The following is an 18,644-nucleotide window of genomic DNA, read 5'->3' on the forward strand; positions in this document are numbered from 1 at the left end:
TGTTTATCATAACTAGTTCAGCAATTCTAAGATCCAACCTTTTAAGTTTAAAGCTTTTCATCTTTAATTCCAGTAGTTAACTTTCAATAGGATCAGTTTAGCAATTTTAGAAAGGTTAGAAAGGAAACATTTTAACGGTATCATGGTCACTAATATCTTTACATTGCATGCTATGCTTATATCATTTTTAACTTACCAGCTCTAAAGATCACACTGAGTTCATCAGTCAATGGCTATGAATCTCGATCGGCTCTGGGCGTTGGCTCGGCAGAACGACGGTCAGTTTCTAGCTGGGCTCTTGGGTCCTTCCTTTAGTGTCTTCTTCGTTCCTCTTCATCCGTCTCGACTCTTCTCGTCCGACTCCCTCCGTCCGAAGATGATCTTTCTCCTTGCGAGGGTCCGCTTTTTATGTCCCAAGCCCGCCCACACTGTTTATACCAAACTTCTTTCTCATTGGTAGGAGCCGAGTCTTAAGATGTCTGAGGTTTTCCCATGATGAGTCATGGAAAAGCACTGGGTTCAAAGAGGTATCTCACGCCACCTCTCGAATATTCCAGCGACACGTGGAGCCACTCTACCATCTCCCTTTGGCCTAATTTGCATCTTACATGAACTCGTCCATCCGGTGTTTACAAAAATCTTACATTACACTTGCAAGTGGCTAACTGAAATAGCTGTTGCTGGCTAACAACTGTAGGCCTCTTTAATACTTATTTATCACGTAGTTATAGCGACTAATTTTGCGATTATATTAAGAAAAATATGCGCTTTTACTTGAGGATTCTTTACTTTTCATTTGGTACTGAAAGTACTTAAAGTGATATTATATCGAAGCTTTTGAAAAAGATCTAGATAGGTCGGGTACAGAAAATTCAGTCGTGGGAACTTTAAAAAATAGGAAAGGGCAGAATTAGCGCTATAACACTCCTCAGGTGTGGAATCTGAGCAAGAGGAAGAATCCCATCAGCATTTAACTTTCTCAAACCATTCAAGGCCTTATACACCTTAGTCAGATCACCATACAGGTGCCTAGTCTCCAGATGCTGCAATTTGCAGAACTTAAGCCTATCTTGGTAACAGCAATCTTTTGTTCCACTCACTAATCTTGTTGCCCTTCTCTATACTCGTTCTAGTCTTTCCAGTCTTAATCTTCAACTTTTAGTCTTTTCTTCAACATCTTTGATAAAATGAGGCCTCCAGACTTGCAGTATTACTCAAGGTGTGGCCTGACCATTGCCTTATACAAGGGGATAATCACCTCCTTATCCCTGCTAGCAAAATTCCTGTGTATCATTGACAAGACCCCATGAGCTACTCTTGCAGCACATCTGCACTGCTCAGAGAACTTCATATATGCCTGCACAATAACCCCCAGTTCCTTTCCATTCTCTACATTTCCTACATTCCCATTTAGACTCTTTTTCCTGAAAACTTGGGAGCAGTCTCTGACGAACACAGTGTTAATTGGAGACTGCTCCCAAAGTTTTTTTCACCAAGATATTTCTCAAATAGAAAAAAGATACCAGACAAAATGGAGTTCCAATATGTTGGCAGACCACTGCTAGAATTTTCTACAGGAAAAAAAAAAGTAAAGTGCAGCCATTATCAACCCACTGCAGGATGGAAGCCTCCTCAACAATTCATGCTGAGGGAAATGGACCGTAATCTGCCACGCTGGTCCAATGCGGGTTGGCAGTCGACCGTATTCAGCAGTCAGGGGCTTGAACCCCGGTCTACTCAAAGAGCGTGTGCTTCTGCAATCCCGCTTCTGCCCACTCGGCTACGGAGGCCAGTTTTCTACAGGAACCAATGGACAATTATATAGTGGAATGAACAACAAAGTAAGTGTTTTGTTATCAGATAAACATTTTTGTAAATAGAATAAGGTTAATAGACTCATTTTCAATATTTAGTACTGTATGTAACATTTTCTTAAAATATATGAAATCTTTTTTACTAGAAACTTAGATTTTGACTTTAATCCTTTCTCAATTAAAATTTGTGGGTTTACAGAAAATAGTTGCCATATTTGAATTCAGCATCATCAGATCTACAAGAATTATCCTGAATTTTAACAGGGAGCAAAAAAAAATTTTTTTTGCCAACCAATGTTATCAGTACTGATGTTTTTCTTGGTAAGAGTACCCTTTTGTTTCCCCTCACTGTTCATTTGCCCTTATCTGCACCCATGCCAGATCAACATCCTTCCTAAAAAGAAGCCTTCATCCCTGTATGCAGTACTCAAAATGTGGTCTGACCATCATGCTATGGATCAGAAAGTGATTAACATGACCATCATGTTAATCACTTCCTTATCCCTGCTGTCAAAATTCCCGTATATCATGACAAAAATAATTCAGGCACGGCATGGGTTTGTTAAGGGAAAGTCTTGTCTGACCAATTTGATTGGATACTATGATGCAGTCACAAAGAAACTGGATGCAAAAAATAATTTTGATATCATATACTTGGATTTTAAGAAAGCTTTTTATACTGTTGAACATGGAAGACTACTGTACAAATTGGAGCAGTATGGCATTAAGGGATAATTTGCTGCTATGCATAAAGTGATGGTTGAGTGGAAGAAGATGTAGAGCTGCTGGAACGAGTACAGAGAAGGGCAACAAGATTAGTGAATGGAACAAAGGTTTGCTCTTACAAAGAAAGGTTTTGCAAATTACAGTGTCTGGAGACTAGGCACTGGCGAGGTGATCTGATAGAGGTGTATAAAGCCTTGAATGGTTTGAGCATGCTCAATGCTGATGGGATTCTTCCTCTTGCTCAGAATAATCACCTGAGAGGGCATAAATTCAAATTGAGGAAAGACAGATGTAGGATAGATGTGCAGAAATTTGCCTTTAGCCAGCGGGTAGTTGGTTGGTGGAACAGACTTCCATCCCTTGTTGTGGAAGTTGATAGCTTAAATAAATTTAAGGCTCAGCTGGACAGGTATTTTGAACGAAAGGAGGGGTGAAATGGGAGTTTTTTTTTTTTTTTGGCTGATGCTTCATAAGCTTGCTTTCTTGCATCATATGCCTCTACTAATGCTAATGCTAATTAATGAATGGAATATAGGGTTGCTCTAAGGAAGAAAGGCTTAAGCTCTGCAAATTGCAGTCTGGAGACTAGGCACCTGCGAAATGATCTGATCTGATTGAGGTGTATAAAGCCTTGAATGATTTGAGCAGGCTCAATGCTAATGGGATTCTTCTTGCTCAGATTACTTACCTCAGGGGACAAATTCAAATTGAGGAAAAACAGTTGCAGAATTGATGTGCAGAAATTTGCCTGTAGCCAGCAGGTGGTTGATTGGAACTAACCTCCATCTGTTGGTGGGAAAGTTCAAAGCTTAAATAAATTCAAGGCAGAACCAGACAAACATTTGGAATGAATTGATGGCTGAAATGAGAAGGTTTTTTTTTTTGGCTGATGCTCTACAAGCTTGCTTTCTTGCATCATTTGCCTCTGTGTGTCTCTCTCATAAGGTTTTAGCATTAGCTAAAACCCTATGAGAGACACACTGAATCTTAGATGCTCTGATAATTATGTCTAATGTTTTGCTGACCTCTTTTGCTATGTTTCTCTGTGTAATTTGGATAGATCCCACTGCTGCAGGTGTGAATTATTTACGTTTAACTTTGATTTCTCTTTTCCTTTCATCTCAGTTATCGTAAAATCATTTAGTGCCCTATAATCTGATATACATTTTGTCATCCCTATCCCTAAAAAATCCATCACGTGTACAAATGCAGATGTAAAATATCTATTCAGTTTGTTATCAACCTGAGCAGGATCATAACTATTATATCTAGTGAACTAAACAGTCAGTAGATTTTCAGCTGCCGAAAGCAATAGTAGTTTTGTTATTTTTACTGTATTCTTCGTTAATTAACATACTACATTGTGTTCTACAAAGATTAAATAGGCTTAGTAGTTTTCGTTAGCTTATTTTTTTAAATTTAACCATTGATTTTTGTAATTTACAACTCTCTGCTTGTACCAGTGTAGGCCAATATTGTTGAACTTGCTGCCATTGTAGTATAGATTGATATGAAATAGCATAATATATATCTCGTACTGATAGGTTAAGGTATAACGTAAAACTAGATAGTGTAATAAGTAGCACTGTATTAGCAATCTGTTAGCTTCATATAGTATTATCAATTAATCAATAAAATTTATTAATCTTGTTAAATTTCATTGTTAATTAAATTGTATTTAAATGGAAATTATGACCCAGACCAGATCTGCGAAGCAAAGATCAGAGTAGCAGGAGTGCTGTGTCTCGAGGGAGAAATGAAGGGGGTGATTCTCCAATGCATCACAGTTTCAAAATATGCGTGAAATGTGAAATGTTTGTGGACATTTCTGGAACAGGACATGATCTAGAGGATGTCTTTGTGTGTGCTAGGTGCCTAGAGTGCCAAGAAATTAGGCACCAACTCAGCGTTCTGATGGGAGTCTATGAGAGTTTGAGGTGTAAGATAGATGCCCTTGAAGAAATTAATATGAGAGAATTGTTATGTCACTCCTATGCAGAAAGCAACACAGAGGCAGTTTTCAAGGCAGAATGCACTGGTCCCAGGAACTAGTTATTGTCGGGGAGACAGGGAATATATTATGCAAAAAGGATAGGCGGATAGGACCAGGGTATATCTGCCAGGGACAAAGGTTTCTGATGTTGTAGAGCAGATATCATCTTAAGGGCACAAAAGATGATATTGTTGTATACGTTGGCGCTAATGACCTTAAGATTAAGAGATCTGCAGATTTAATTAGCAAGTACAGGTCAATGTTGAAAAAAAGTCACGAGCTAGGGTTGAATTTGAAAGTGTCTGCAATTCTGCCCAGAAACTATAGGAAGAAGTATATAATGAGGGCCTTGTCAAGCAATTCAACCATGGAGAGATTCTGCAAGGCTCGTGGGGTAGAATTTTTTTTCAGCGTGGTCTGTGCTTGTTAACTAGACTGACTGCTTCTACAGATATGGGGTATACTTAAATAGAAAGGGTGCAAGAATATTTGCTGATGCTATCAAAGCAGTGTTAGGTGGGTCGGGAAACTGCTAGCTAGGGGGATTCACAGAATGAAAGATTAGCAGTGGCCGCAGGCAGAGGTGAAAGTGATTCTTGCACTGTTTCTATTGGAATGAGCAGCAGCCTGGAAAGCAAGTTGCTGGGGATTTCCAGGACTGCTGGGAATCATAGTGAAACAAGTAAATACATGGGCTGTGTTAGAGTAACTAAGAGTAGGAACAGGTGCATGTATATAGGCTGGCCTCGATTAACGCGATTAATTTGTCTTGCGAGCACATCACGCAAAATGGAAATGTGTTAATTGAATATAATAATCAATAGGAAAAATTATAATTGGTCCGTGACTTTCAAGAATGTCCATAAAGACTTTTAAAGGTAAATTTCAGTATTGGGTACAGCTGCCAAAAATGGTGGCAAGGAGAAGAGGGGGAAAGCAGTGATCAAAGGGTTGTGACTCCGCCAACTTACTCAGTTTCCCCCTCCTCTCCTCGCCCAGCGGATGTCAAATGACACGCTGATGGTAGGTGATACAGTAACAAATATGGCAATATTGCTGAGGATAGGGGGAAAGTGGCCACGTCAATTTCATCTGTCGATATTTCTAAATTAATTTTTTTTCTGGGGTCCCTCACACCCTTGGTTTTATTCAGCAATCCCCAAATTCAAAACACCATGTGTTTTTTTTTTTTTTTTTTTTAAATTACAGATTTGATTAAGGCCAATGTCAACATGTTCGGTTCTTCTAAAAGGTTCCACGTGACTTTTAGAAGAACGAAGTTAACAACCCAACACCACTTGGTGGGTGGCACGCATCGTGTGGCACCTGTGCCAGATGTTTTTTGGGTGGAGCCAGTTCCCATCATTCATGGCTGTATACTAGCAGTTGGAATGCTTAACTGAATACCCTTAACTGAATCTCAACCATAGTTCGTACAGTAGACTCACAGAGTAGTAACATCTTACTTCTCTGTGGGTAAACACTGTATCCCAGATCTCTTATGAGTTTTGCATGGTTTGCACCATTTTCATGTTTTTTAATAACTTCAAGTGTTTCAGCTAAAGTAATAATTTTTCATTTTTTTTTTATTGCAATCACGTTGTTTTTCACTCTTTTATCCATAATTAATGGGTAGAAAAGTAGAATTTTTAAATACATCTGCATGCAGTGGCGCATTATACCTTTGTGGGGACCAAGGCAAAATGGAATTTGGGGACCCCATATAAAGAAAAAACTAATAAAGAACATTTTTGATTTCATTTTATTGTGACAACAATACAAACAAATTATGACATAAGAACTAAATATAAAATTCCATCAAAATAGGTAAAACCATTTTTGAAAAAAAGTAATTTTCAAATTAATCTTAAAGTTCATTGACCTTGGCAAGTAGAAAGTTCGGTTCCCAGTAAAAATCACTTAAAAATATTAGTAAAAAACAGCAATGAGTTCTTGAAACGGTAATTTTGGGGCCCCCCTCTGATCGGGGCCCTAGGCAGATGTCTTTTTTGCCTATAGGATAACGTGCCACTGTCTGCATGCGACTTTATTAGCTGGAGACAAAGAAGTAACATGTCTACTTCCGATAGTTGATGGAACACACTGAGGCATAGTGTTGCCAACTCTTAATACATGTAATACTTCCCGCTAGCAGCATGCTCAAAATCTGCTATTTTTAACACTTAACCCGCCAACTTTTTAAATTAATTTGGGTTAAATCCTATTAATGGGTGCCATAAAAATTTTTAAGACCCCTATATTATGTCTAGACAAACTTTCAAATTGCATATCAAATGCAGTTTATTCTGAGGAAGAAGTCAAAAATAACAACTACCGTTTAATGGAGTTGATGAATTTATGCAGTGGCAATATTGATCACTTGATTTCTTGGTTGGTGAAAAATCACATTTTGCAAAATACAGCTTTTTGTGAAGCTTGCAATCTTGAAATGCGGCTTACAAAAGTAAATGTAAAACTGATATGTTTAGATGGGGTTGTAAGAAACCTTTATGTAAAACAAAGAATATTAGACATAAATCATTTTTTGATGATAGTAGATTATTGTTATCTCAAAATTTATTATTTCTATACTTCTGGTCTCAAGATTGCATTGCATTTTGATTTAAATATCAATAAAAACACTGTTATTGAAAAATGCAAAGATCTGAGGGAGATCTGCATGATATCAATAATTGATTCAGATAGTTAACTAGGGGGGATTTCAGAAAATAGAATACTTATTGAAATTGATGAAACAGCATTTTTCAATATAAAATATAATAGAGGGCAACTAATAGGAACAGAATGGGTTTTTGGTGCAATCGAAAATTACCAGATGATGTTTTTTATTTTCTGGTAGAAAATAGAGACAAAACAACTCTATTATCAATTATAAGAGATAATATTGCCAGTTTCAAGAATCATCAGTGATGGATGGCCTGCATATAAAGATCTCTACTGAGACATTTATTTTTTTTTTTATGGCACCCATTATAGGATTTAGCCTTCATTTGTTTGTAGGGATTAAAAAAAACAAACATTATACAGGTAGCCCTCATTGTACACTGGTCTGATTTGCGACGATCATTGACCACAACGGCATTTTTATTTATTTATTTTTGCATTTTCTTTTGCAATTTCTTTATAAATTGAAAGTTTAAAATAATCAGACAAAATTTATTGGCATCATACTGTGCTATGTATCATGCACTGTTCATGTGATTTAGGACAATCTGAGCCAACCCCCAGGGGTTCACATCTGGTGAGTATGGGCTTGGCACACTCAGGGTCCTGAGCTGAATATCATCATTCTTCTCTTTCTTGGTGATTCCTTTCTACTTCTCTCTCTCTCTCTCTCTCTCTCTCTTAGGGAAATTTTTTTTTTGGCCGGTGCAGCATAAGCCTCAGGTTTCCTTGCACCATATGGCTGCTAATAATAATAAAAAAATAATAATTAGCGCATCTATATCAGAGATAATAAAGATTCTCGTCCTCAAAGTAGCCACTCGTGGATACGGATTGTAAAGGTCAATGTGGTGAAGCATCCAGTTTGTTGTTGTTTACTCTATTTACACGTGTTGGAAATTTATTACATTAACTTTTTTTTTTTTTTTTTTTTATAATTGTACTATTAATAAATTAAGTAATAATAGTGATAGTCGTGTGCAGTTTTTGCCATTGTGTTATAACATTTTTAATTTAATAGAATAAAGAGACACCATGTCTGGTAAAAATAGTTCATTGAATTCTAGTGCAATATTCGGAGGATGGAATCTGGTGAAACTGCCCTAATGTGTGTAGGGCTATGAATATGCCTCCCTTGACTTTTATTGCAACTATGAAGAATGCTAATAAAACAAAACAATCTATGCAAAGTGGTAGGTAAAATTTTTGTTACTTGGAACCTAACCCTTTCCTTGACTCCATTATATAAAGGGTTCCATTGTGCCACTCCCCCCAGGAACCTAACCGCGATGTAAATCGAGGGCTACCTGTATATAAATAGTTATTTTTTTCCTGTTTTTGATATAAAATAAATATCTAAAAATCGAAATGAAGGTTGAAATTCAATATCTCTTCATCATATGCTTCTTGTGTACCTATTTTGCGAAGCACTTCTTCAGGTAAAACAATTTTTTTCAACTCTTTTGAGCCTGTATCGTACCCGCTTTTTCGATTTGATTCAACAATTTAAAGCTATGACCCAACGGTCATGTCGTTTTGACCGCGAGTGTAATTATTTATATATTTTATATATATATAAAAAAAAAAACTATGAAATAAGATATCCCCGGTATACTTTAGTGTCGTGAGTCACACTCAGCCCACAAGTCACCGCCAGCTCCAACCTGGTGTGAATCATATTCTGATGGGCAGTTCAGACTTGACTGAGAATGCACCACACTGACTATATATGTATACTGGAAATGTACTATGTACATGCAGTATTTTTTTTTTTTTTTTTCCCTGTTTCCAGAAAGAATAAAAAAAAAACAATTTTCTGATAAGAATTTGATTATAAAAATAAAAGTAGATAGTTATAAAAACAATAATGGACAAACCTATATATATTTTTTTTGTTTTCAGAAAGAATAAAACACAGTTTCCTCACTACATAAGAATTTGATTATAAAAATAGGAGTAGATAGTTATAAAAGCGATAATGGAAATAGGTAATTATTATTTTCAGGTAATATATTTTGTATTGCCTGAAAATAATGAGTATATTTTGTGTTTATTTGTAATAATTTGTGAAAAGGTTAAATAAAAATACATAGTACTTAATGATATAGATACAATGATTTTAATTTTCTATTTATATATATATATATATATATATATATATTTGAATAGAGTTTAAAATAGTTGGAAACGGAATCTTTCATAATAAAATAAAATAGTACAGCATTACATCAGAGGCAGCAAAAAGCATATTCCTCTACATGATGCTTGAAATATAATCATATAAATAAGAATAAGAGTTAAAATAAAATAATGCCAGCAGTATGGTAAGACAAGAACGAAAATAATCAATTAAACCTAAATCAAACTGGGGGTCGGGGGGGGTGGAAGAGAAGGGTAACAAGAGTAAAAATATTGCAGTAGAAACTCTAAAATAATTTAGAAAATCTAAATGAAAGAATAATAATTCATTGAATTTTGAAAGCCAATTAAATAGAAATTTAGCGGTACCCCCTCTGATGGGTACTAGGTCCAAATTTATGCGAAATATCACCAACAGAGGTAAACACTACAATAAAATAAAACAAAAATAAACCAAAAATAGACTGATCATTATGCCCCATCTCGACAGAGGACTACAAGGCCATAATGGTCAGGGAATTGCTGCATTTCGATTGCTGGACAAATCACCGCAAAGGAGAATCGATCGAAAGATCAGCCTGCCATCCGATCCTCAGATCAAACCACCAATGCAGAAGATTTGAATAGTGGTGGTCCTGATGCAGCGAAAATTAAAAAATAGAACAGCTACGAGCACTCCAGTGCAAAGCCACACTACTGACAAAGTAATCTTAACCAGATTATATAGACGAATAATGAGCTATGGATGGCAGCACAGGCGCAGCGTTAGCAATTTGCCTACTACTGTCATGTGATATAATTATACATATATTTGAATAGCGTTTAAAATAGTTGGAAACGGAATCTTTCATAATAAAATAAAATAGTACAGCATACATCAGAAGCAGCAAAAAGCATATTCCTCTACATGATGCTTGAAATATAACCATATAAATAAGAATTAAAATAAAATAATGCCAGCAGTATGGTAAGACTAGAGCAAAAATAATCAAAATTAAACCTAAATCAAACCAGGGGGGGGGGAGAAGGGTAACAAGAGTAAAAATATTGCAGTAGATAGTTAAAATCATTGGATCTATAGCATTAAGTACTATATGTATTTTTATTTAATTCGCCTTTTCACAAGTGTAATATACAAATTGTAATAATTCACAAATTAATACAAATAATCACAAAATATACTCATTATTATTTTTAGGCAATACAAAACATTACCTGAAAATAATAAATAAAAATTACCTATTTCCATTATTGTTTTTAATAACTATCTATTTTTATTTTTATAATCAAATTCTTATGTAGTCAGGAAATTAATTATTAGCTATATGGTGCAAGGATGCCTGAGGCTTATGCTACACCAGCCAAAAAAAAACAAAAAAAAAAAAAAAATTTCTCAATTACCCTGAGAGAGAGAGAGAGAGAGAGAGTGTGAGTGAGTGAGTTGTTTTTTTATTCTTTGTGAAAACGAAAAAAATATATGTTTGTCCATTAGTGTTTTTATCACTATCTACTTTTATTTTTATTATCAAATTCTTATATAGTCAGGAAATTGTCTTTATTCTTTCTGAAAATGGAAAAAAAAATAATAAAATAATGCAAGTACGTAGTACATTGCAAGTATACAGACCAGCAGATACAGTGAGTGTCATGCATGCTCAGTCAAGTCAGAATATGTAGACAGGCAGATATAGAGTGTCGCGCATGCTCTGTGACAATTCCCAGCACATAGACTGCCAGATACAGCGGCACCACTGATCTAGACAAGGCTGCAGTAGTAGTAGTAGTTAAGACACAGCATGGGTTTGTTAAAGGGAGGTCCTGTCTGACCAATTCAATTGGATACTATGATGTGGTCAAGAAAGGAACTAGATGCAAAAATTAATTGATATCATATACTTGGATTTCAGGAAAGCTTTTGATACTGTTGCACATGGAAGACTACTGAACAAATTGGAGCAGTATGGCATTAAAGGCAAGTTTCTACAATGGATGAAGGGATGGTTGAGTGGAAGACAACAGAGATTGGTAATCAAAGACACTACTCTTTGTGAAATAATGTTATTAGTGGAGTTCCCCAAGGTTGGGTACTGGGCCCATTGTTGTTTGTGTATTCTTCAGTGATATTGATGAGGGTATATCAGGCTTAATGTCCAAAAGTTTGCAGATGATACAAATGTGGGCAGGGTTGTTAACAACAGTAAATTTGCTAACAACAGACAGTATGCTACTGCAACTGGTTCTAGATAAGTTGGGCAAATGGGCTGAGAAGTGGCAACTGAAGTTTAACATTGAGAAATGCAAAGTACTGCAATATGGGTAGCAGTAACCAAAAAAAAAAACGTACCAACTGTGTGGTATCATATACTATACTCAGGGAAGTGGAGAGTGAAAAAGACCTGGGGTAATTGTGCAGTCAGATATGAAGTTTGCTGAGCAGTGCAGATCATAGTCTTGTCAATGATATATAGGAATTTTGCTAGCAGAGACAAGGTGATTATCCCATTGTACAAAGCAGTGGTAAGGTCACACCTTGAATACTGTGTACCGGTCTGGAGGTCTCATTATAGAAAGGATGTAGAATTGCTAGAAGAAGGTCAATAAGATTGGTGATGGGAACAAAGAGGTGCTCTTACCACGATAGGCTTAAATTCTGTGAATTGCAGGCCCTAGAGACAAAGCACATGCGAGGTGATCCGATTGCGGTGTATAAGGCCTTGAACAGGTTGAGCAAGCTCAATGGTGATGGGATTCTTCCTCTTGCTTGGATTAAGAACCTGAGGGGGAATAGATTCAAACTGAGAAAAGCCACTTGTAGAATAGATGTGCGAAAATTTGCCTTTAGACAGTGGGTAGTAGATTGTTGGAACAGACTTCCATCTGTTGTGCAGCTCAGCCTTAAAATAAATTTTAGGCTGAGCTGAACAAACATTTGGAGTGAAATGGGAGGGTTTTTTTTTTTTTTTTGGCTCTTGATGCATAAGTTATCTTTCTTGCATTGTATGCTAATATGATATCTTTTCTTCTAGTGTTTACATAAGTAAAGCAGGCTTTGCTACGTTTCTTTGCTTTCTTGGACAGAGAACTTTCATAATCTCCTTAGCTTGTCTCACCCATTTTGTGACTTAATTAGAGACTAATTTATATCGGCTGCAAGTTTCTTTATCTTCTAAATATTTACAAGCATTCCATGCATTTTTTTTCTCTGTCATCGGTCTCACCAGTTGATCTGTCATCCATTTATCTCTTGCTTAGTATAAAAGCATAGTAGCTTGCATGATTACTTCCCTGAATGCTTCTCGTTAATTATAATTTGCTGTTGTTAACATTTGTCCCACTCCCACTGAATAGATTTTAAAAATTGTTTGAGATTGTTCACCTTTATGGTAGCAAAAGCCTTTCCATTTGCCCTTGACAGTAGACACAATGTAATTAATACATTGTGATTGCTGCCAGTTAGTGTTTCCTTTATCTGCAGATTCTATATGAATTGTCACTGCTGATAATCAGATCAGAAGTATTGCATTTCTCGTTGCCTCTCTAATGTGCTGGTGCAGAAAATGTTCCAATGAATCCAGAAAATTTTTCCTGCTTATGTTAAACTAGCTAATCTTACATTCACTACCAAATTTAATGAATGTTTTTGTTCTTTACATTGTCCCCTCATCCGTATTAAACATTCATTTTATTTACAACTTTATTCTGAGTATCTTGTTAGCTGCCCTTTTGCTGATCTTGCCATGTGAGTTGCCCATCCTTTGGACCCTTTCAAGAGGCTCATTGTCATCTTTTCAGATGAAGTTTTCCTTACTTGGATGCAGTATTCCAAATGTGATCGTACAATTGCCAGATATCAGAATTATTATAAAAAAATTGCAATTTAACTATGAAAACATGTATATTTAAACAGCTAGATGGCATTGTAATTTGCTTCTTAGAGAATGATTTAACAATAAAAAAAAATTGTGCTTGGGGTGGTAAATACTTGGCGACACTATTTCCCCAAACTTTCCAGTTAAATGTTTTTCACAACTTCTTATTATAAATAAAATATTTCTTAATGTGTTTTTTTTTTTAATTAATTTTCAGGCAATCTAAGGTATTCTGATGGTCTTGGAACAGATGGCTGCCAAAGCAGCAAGGAAATGTTTGGTATCAATCACAAGTTAAAAAAAAATTATAGCCTTCATTTTTTACTTTTGTATGTGAGAGATATGCTCCTCTTTAGTCGTTGATAACATGTCATATGCTGTATTTGCACTTCTGTTTATTTTTTACTTCATGTTCTTTTATGTTTTTTAAATGGAACATTACCAAAATGATTTTGTAGATAATGGCTTCAGTGAGTCACTGTGCCTGAATCTCTTGTTTCCAAATTTTGACTAGTGGCCCCAAAAGATAAAAGAAAGAATAAAATAATATAGCCAATAAAAAATAAGTTATTCACAGAGAAATTAGTAAAAAGAGAGAGAAACAGAGAAATCAGTAGAACAGGTAAAACTAACAAATCATGCTTTGTTAGATTTATCATACAAAAATTGAAAAAATCCAGAAACTGGCAATTTTCCAGTTGCCAGTTTTTGGATGTTACACTGTATTTTAAAAAGCATATAGATTTAAGGTTCTTATACCAGAATTTAATTTTTATTATTACAATTTTATTTAGTGTGTCTTTCTTATTTGGTGTTTTGCTCCATTTGAAAATAATGGATCGCAGTTAATATATCAACATATCATCCGTCCATTTTTCCTTGAAAATAAAGACAGAATTGAACTTGCGTTCAGCTCAGTTGTGGATAAAGCAGCCACCTATGCTCGTTCAGTCACTCCAGTTTTGACTGATGATATTTAACAAAAAAAAAAGAGTAAGTTTTCTAATCAGAAAAATTAGTATAATTGCATTTTTGTGTGTTGATTCAAATTTATTTTATTTTATTGTTATTATTTTTTTTAATCATAAGGAAGGGATTTTAAATTTACTTTTGGTATTATCCTATGCATTGTAGATTATAATGATATCAAAAAGAGCAAATTCTTAGTCAAAAAAACAGTCAAGAGCAAATATTAACAAAAATATTATTTAAAGCAAAAGTGAAATAATAACTGGGGAGGGAATGTTAAATTTTCAGACAAGGGTTGTACTTGGAGTATTAATATATGGAATATAAGCCTAACTAAAATAGATTGACTAGTATGAACAGATGACTAGTTTGAACAGATAATTGATTTTTCAGAAGTAAATCTTTTTTTTAATTTTTTTTTTATGTTTGAAATTGTTAATTTAATACATTTTTATTGAGTTTTTCAGTTGATAGTAAGTAACAATGATGGAGAGCACTACACATTTATATCATAAACATATTTTCAACATGAGCAATTTGAGAATTTTATGCATTGTAAATTCAGTTTGTGTTTCAGGAACACCTTGGTCCCTGCAGTGAAACCAACTTTGTTTTTAAGGCTGTTCAAATTAGAGTTATATTATTATGTTCACACTAGTTATGTTCATGTTGTTATTTATGAGTCAGTCAGCCTATTGCTAATATCATTTTAATATAAATAAAAATCACCAAAAATCCACTAGTTATTTAAAATTCACGTTGACTGTTATCAAACTAGTAAACAAATATTTTGAATAAATTCAGTTTGTTTTAATATTTTTATTGAAATATAATTGTGCAACCTATACTACACAACATGGGCAACACAAGTTACAGCTCACTCAGACACAAGTATAAACCATATACGGAGGTCTCACTTAATTCCTATATATTTTTAAAAGACTTAAAAAGAACTGAACAAGAATATAAATGTAGTTATTTTTTTTTGCAGTATGCAACACTTTATTATCATAAATCAAGTTTCAACAAGAATAAATTTTATTCTTGTGTTAATTGTACAAGCACTTTGGTACATCAGTACATCATCATAAACTGTTCTATGTAATAAATAAATGTAATATTGTAGTAGCAAATACTGCTTACTGTACAGAGTATATTGGAAGTTTTATTATTATCCCCCCCCCCCCGTAAAAAATTTGAGGTGATTGCATCCAGGAATCAACTTTCACAGTGTGGGATGAGTGACGAAATGCATAAAGAACAGACTGTGACCTTTTCATCTAGTGGAGAGAAGTGATTATTTTCTTGTTTGCATTCAGGATCTTAAACACTGCCCTGTATATTTTACATATTGTTGCTGCTATGGATAAAGGGATGGTTGAGTGGGAGAAGACAGAGTGGTAATCAATGGACACTGCTCATCGTGGACTAATGTTATTAGTGGAGTCCCTCAGGGTTCAGTGTTGGGTCCGTTGTTGTTTTCTGTATTTATAAATGATATTGATGATGGTATATCAAGCTTAATGTCCAAGTTTGCAGACAATACAAAGGTTGGCAGGGTTGTTAATGACAGTACGCTGTTGCAACAGGATCTAGAAAAGTTGAGCAGATGGGCTGAGAGGTGGCAAATGAAGTTTAACATTGACAAATGTAAAGTACTACATATGGGAAGCAGTAATCCCAGAGTAATGTATCAACTCTGTGGCACTACACTGACAGTGGTAAAGAATGAAAAGGACCTGGGGGGTAATTATGCAGGCAGATATGAAGTGGTGCCTCCGTGGGCAGGAGCAGCGGTCTGTAGTACACGCTTCTTGATTAGACCGGGGTTCGAGCCCGTGACCACCAAATATGGAGGATGCAGAAAGGTCAGGGAATGACCATCGCATATCCCTGGAGCAATATGGTCTTTGTTGCTAATACTTCTAAAAAAAAAAAAAAAAACAAATAACAAAAATAAGATATGAAGTTTTCTGAGCAGTGAAGACGGACTGCAAGAGTAGCTCAGTGTCTTGTCAATGATATACAGGAATTTTTCTAGCAGGGATAAGGAGGTGATTATCCCCTTGTATAAGGCAATGGTCAGGCCACACCTTGAGTACTGCATACAGGTCTGGAGGCCTCATTTTAAGAAGTATGTAGAGCTGTTGGAACAAGTACAGAGAAGGCAACAAGATTAATGAATGGAACGAAGGGTTGCTCTTACTAAGAAAGGCTCAAATTTTGCAGATTACAGTGTCTGGAGACTAGGCACCTGTGAGGTGATCTGATTGAGGTGTATAAAGCCTTGAATGGTTTGAGCATGCTCAATGCTGATGGGATTCTTCCTCTTGCTCAGAATAATCACCTGAGAGGACATAAATTCAAATTGAGGAACAGATATGCAGAAGTTTGCCTTTAGCCAGCAGGTAGTTGATTGATGGAACAGACTTCCATCTTTTGTTGTGGAAGTTGATAGCCTAAATAAATTTAAGGCTGAGCTGGACAGGTATTTGAAACAAACAGGGGTGAAATGGGAGTGGGTTTTTTTTTTTTGCTGTTTCTGCATAAGCTTGCTTTCTTGCATCATATGCCTCTACTAATGCTAATGCTAAATATGCAACTTCTTACTGGCAGTTGTCTGTTCCATTTATTATGAGGCCTTGTAAGCAGTGGCCAACCAGTCCACTTACATTGACGAAAAGACAGCGATGAGCTCTTGAACTCACAAAAGACCACAATTAAACCATACAAATACATTTAAAATTCAAATTTATTTCTTATAATGTACACAAGGTACAGAAATGAAATTGAAGTCATTTTGTCAACATAATCTCCTAGAAGAAGCGCACATTTTTCATACCTTTTCTTCCAAGTTGGGGAGGTGTGTTTGGCACATTGTGAATGGCTAAAGCAGCTACTTTTCAGCACAAAAATGTTCTGCCACAAAGTGCATCATTCATCATAGGAAACAACCTAAATTGTAGCGATTTTTGAGACATGGATTCTGCTGTTTAATTCTGAAAGCATGCATCAGTCTGCTCATTGGAAGCACAGTGACACCACCACCCAAAATGTTCAATGTTGATGTAAGTGTGAAAAAAAAATTATGGTTGCTGTTTTCTGGTATTGTTATGGAATAATCCTTTCACATTGTTACCTAGGGCAGCAACAGGAAACTCATGAAGAGATACTGAAGAAAACATTTCTCTTAGCATTTCAGAAGAAATATCGTACAGGCTAAATCATATTTGCTCCACCTCATCATGCTGCTAAGTTGCAATTTTTTTTTTTTTTTTTTTTTTTACAGGAAACAAAACTGAGGTTATCCACACCCTCCATATGTGCATGACCATCCACCAAGTGATTTTATTTTTCTGCTTCCAGCAATGTAGGATGCTTTTCATTGCTAATCTTTTTCTAGCCAACAAGCAGCTCCTTTAGCCATCCATCAGTGGGCTAAATACACCTTAAAACAAAATTTCCCAACTTGGAAGAAAAGGTATGAAAAATTTGTGTGCATTCAAGATTAATTCAAGATTGGTCCTAGAGGCTGTTACAGGTTACAGACATTCTTTCAGCTATGTCAAGCTGGGCTTGCTACCTGGGAGTCTAAAATACTGATAGAACTGATATTCAGGTGACATTCAAGTCAAGGGAACAGAATTTTGGTGAAGTCCAGTCATTCTGTGGCAACCAAATCCTCTGCTTGGTGGCACTGTAGTAACCTTGGGTATAACCCCTCTGTTATACGTTCAAGTCCTGAAATATGGCATCTAGTACACTGTAGGTGTAGTGTGGACACCACACTAGGGGTCGAGGTGTGGTGTCCACACTACACTGAGGAATGTTGCTCCTCCGTGTTACCAGGCAATGCTAGGATGTAGATGACTCATCAACCAGTGCAGTACCACCACTTGCTTATTGGAGGCTTGAAGTGGTGGAACCCATGTTTAGCCTTCATAGCAAAGCTCTCGCAACCCCCTCATATCTTTCATCATGCAGTATGATTGATGTCTTTTGAGGTTATGATGGACATAATGGTGAAATTCAATCTTACTTAAATATCAGTGGTACAGCTGTAAAACGACGTTCACAGGCCAGCTTCTAGATAGTCCACTGGACTGGCTAGATAGCCCACTGTTGGTAACTCTCTAGGAGGCTTCTGGATCAGCTAGTGTATAATCTTGCTGCCTATTTTCTTCCAGACAGTGACTGGAGGGAGTTTGATTAGTGTGTGTGGGGGGTGGGGTCATTGTTGAGGCCACATTATGTCAAGGAGCTGGGTATATTCTTGTCATGTGTACACCATATTTAACCCCAAGGGCTCACATCTGGTGAGTATGGGGCTTGGCACACTCAGGGTCCTGAGCTGGATATCATCATTCTTCTCTTTCTTGGTGATTCCCTTCTACTTCTCTCTCTCTCTCTCTGTGTAGGGCGCCTCCATAGCTAGATGGGAAGGAGCAG

At 36.0% G+C, this 18,644-nt stretch overlaps 1 protein-coding gene across 1 annotated transcript in view; it reads left to right on the plus strand.

Annotated features, from left to right (window-relative positions):
* LOC150083236 (receptor expression-enhancing protein 5-like) overlaps positions 1-14,206 on the plus strand; it is a 108,480-nt gene extending 94,274 nt beyond the window's left edge. The window contains exon 4 of the mRNA XM_090378446.1: positions 14,021-14,206. Within this exon, the coding sequence (XP_090234572.1) occupies positions 14,021-14,206 (186 nt within the window). The remainder of the gene's footprint in view (positions 1-14,020) is intronic.
* The last annotated feature ends 4,438 nt before the right edge of the window (positions 14,207-18,644 follow it).

This window comes from Mastigoproctus giganteus, chromosome 7, assembly GCF_048544385.1.
Source record: "Mastigoproctus giganteus isolate SK-2022 chromosome 7, ASM4854438v1, whole genome shotgun sequence".
NCBI lineage: Eukaryota > Metazoa > Arthropoda > Arachnida > Uropygi > Thelyphonidae > Mastigoproctus > Mastigoproctus giganteus.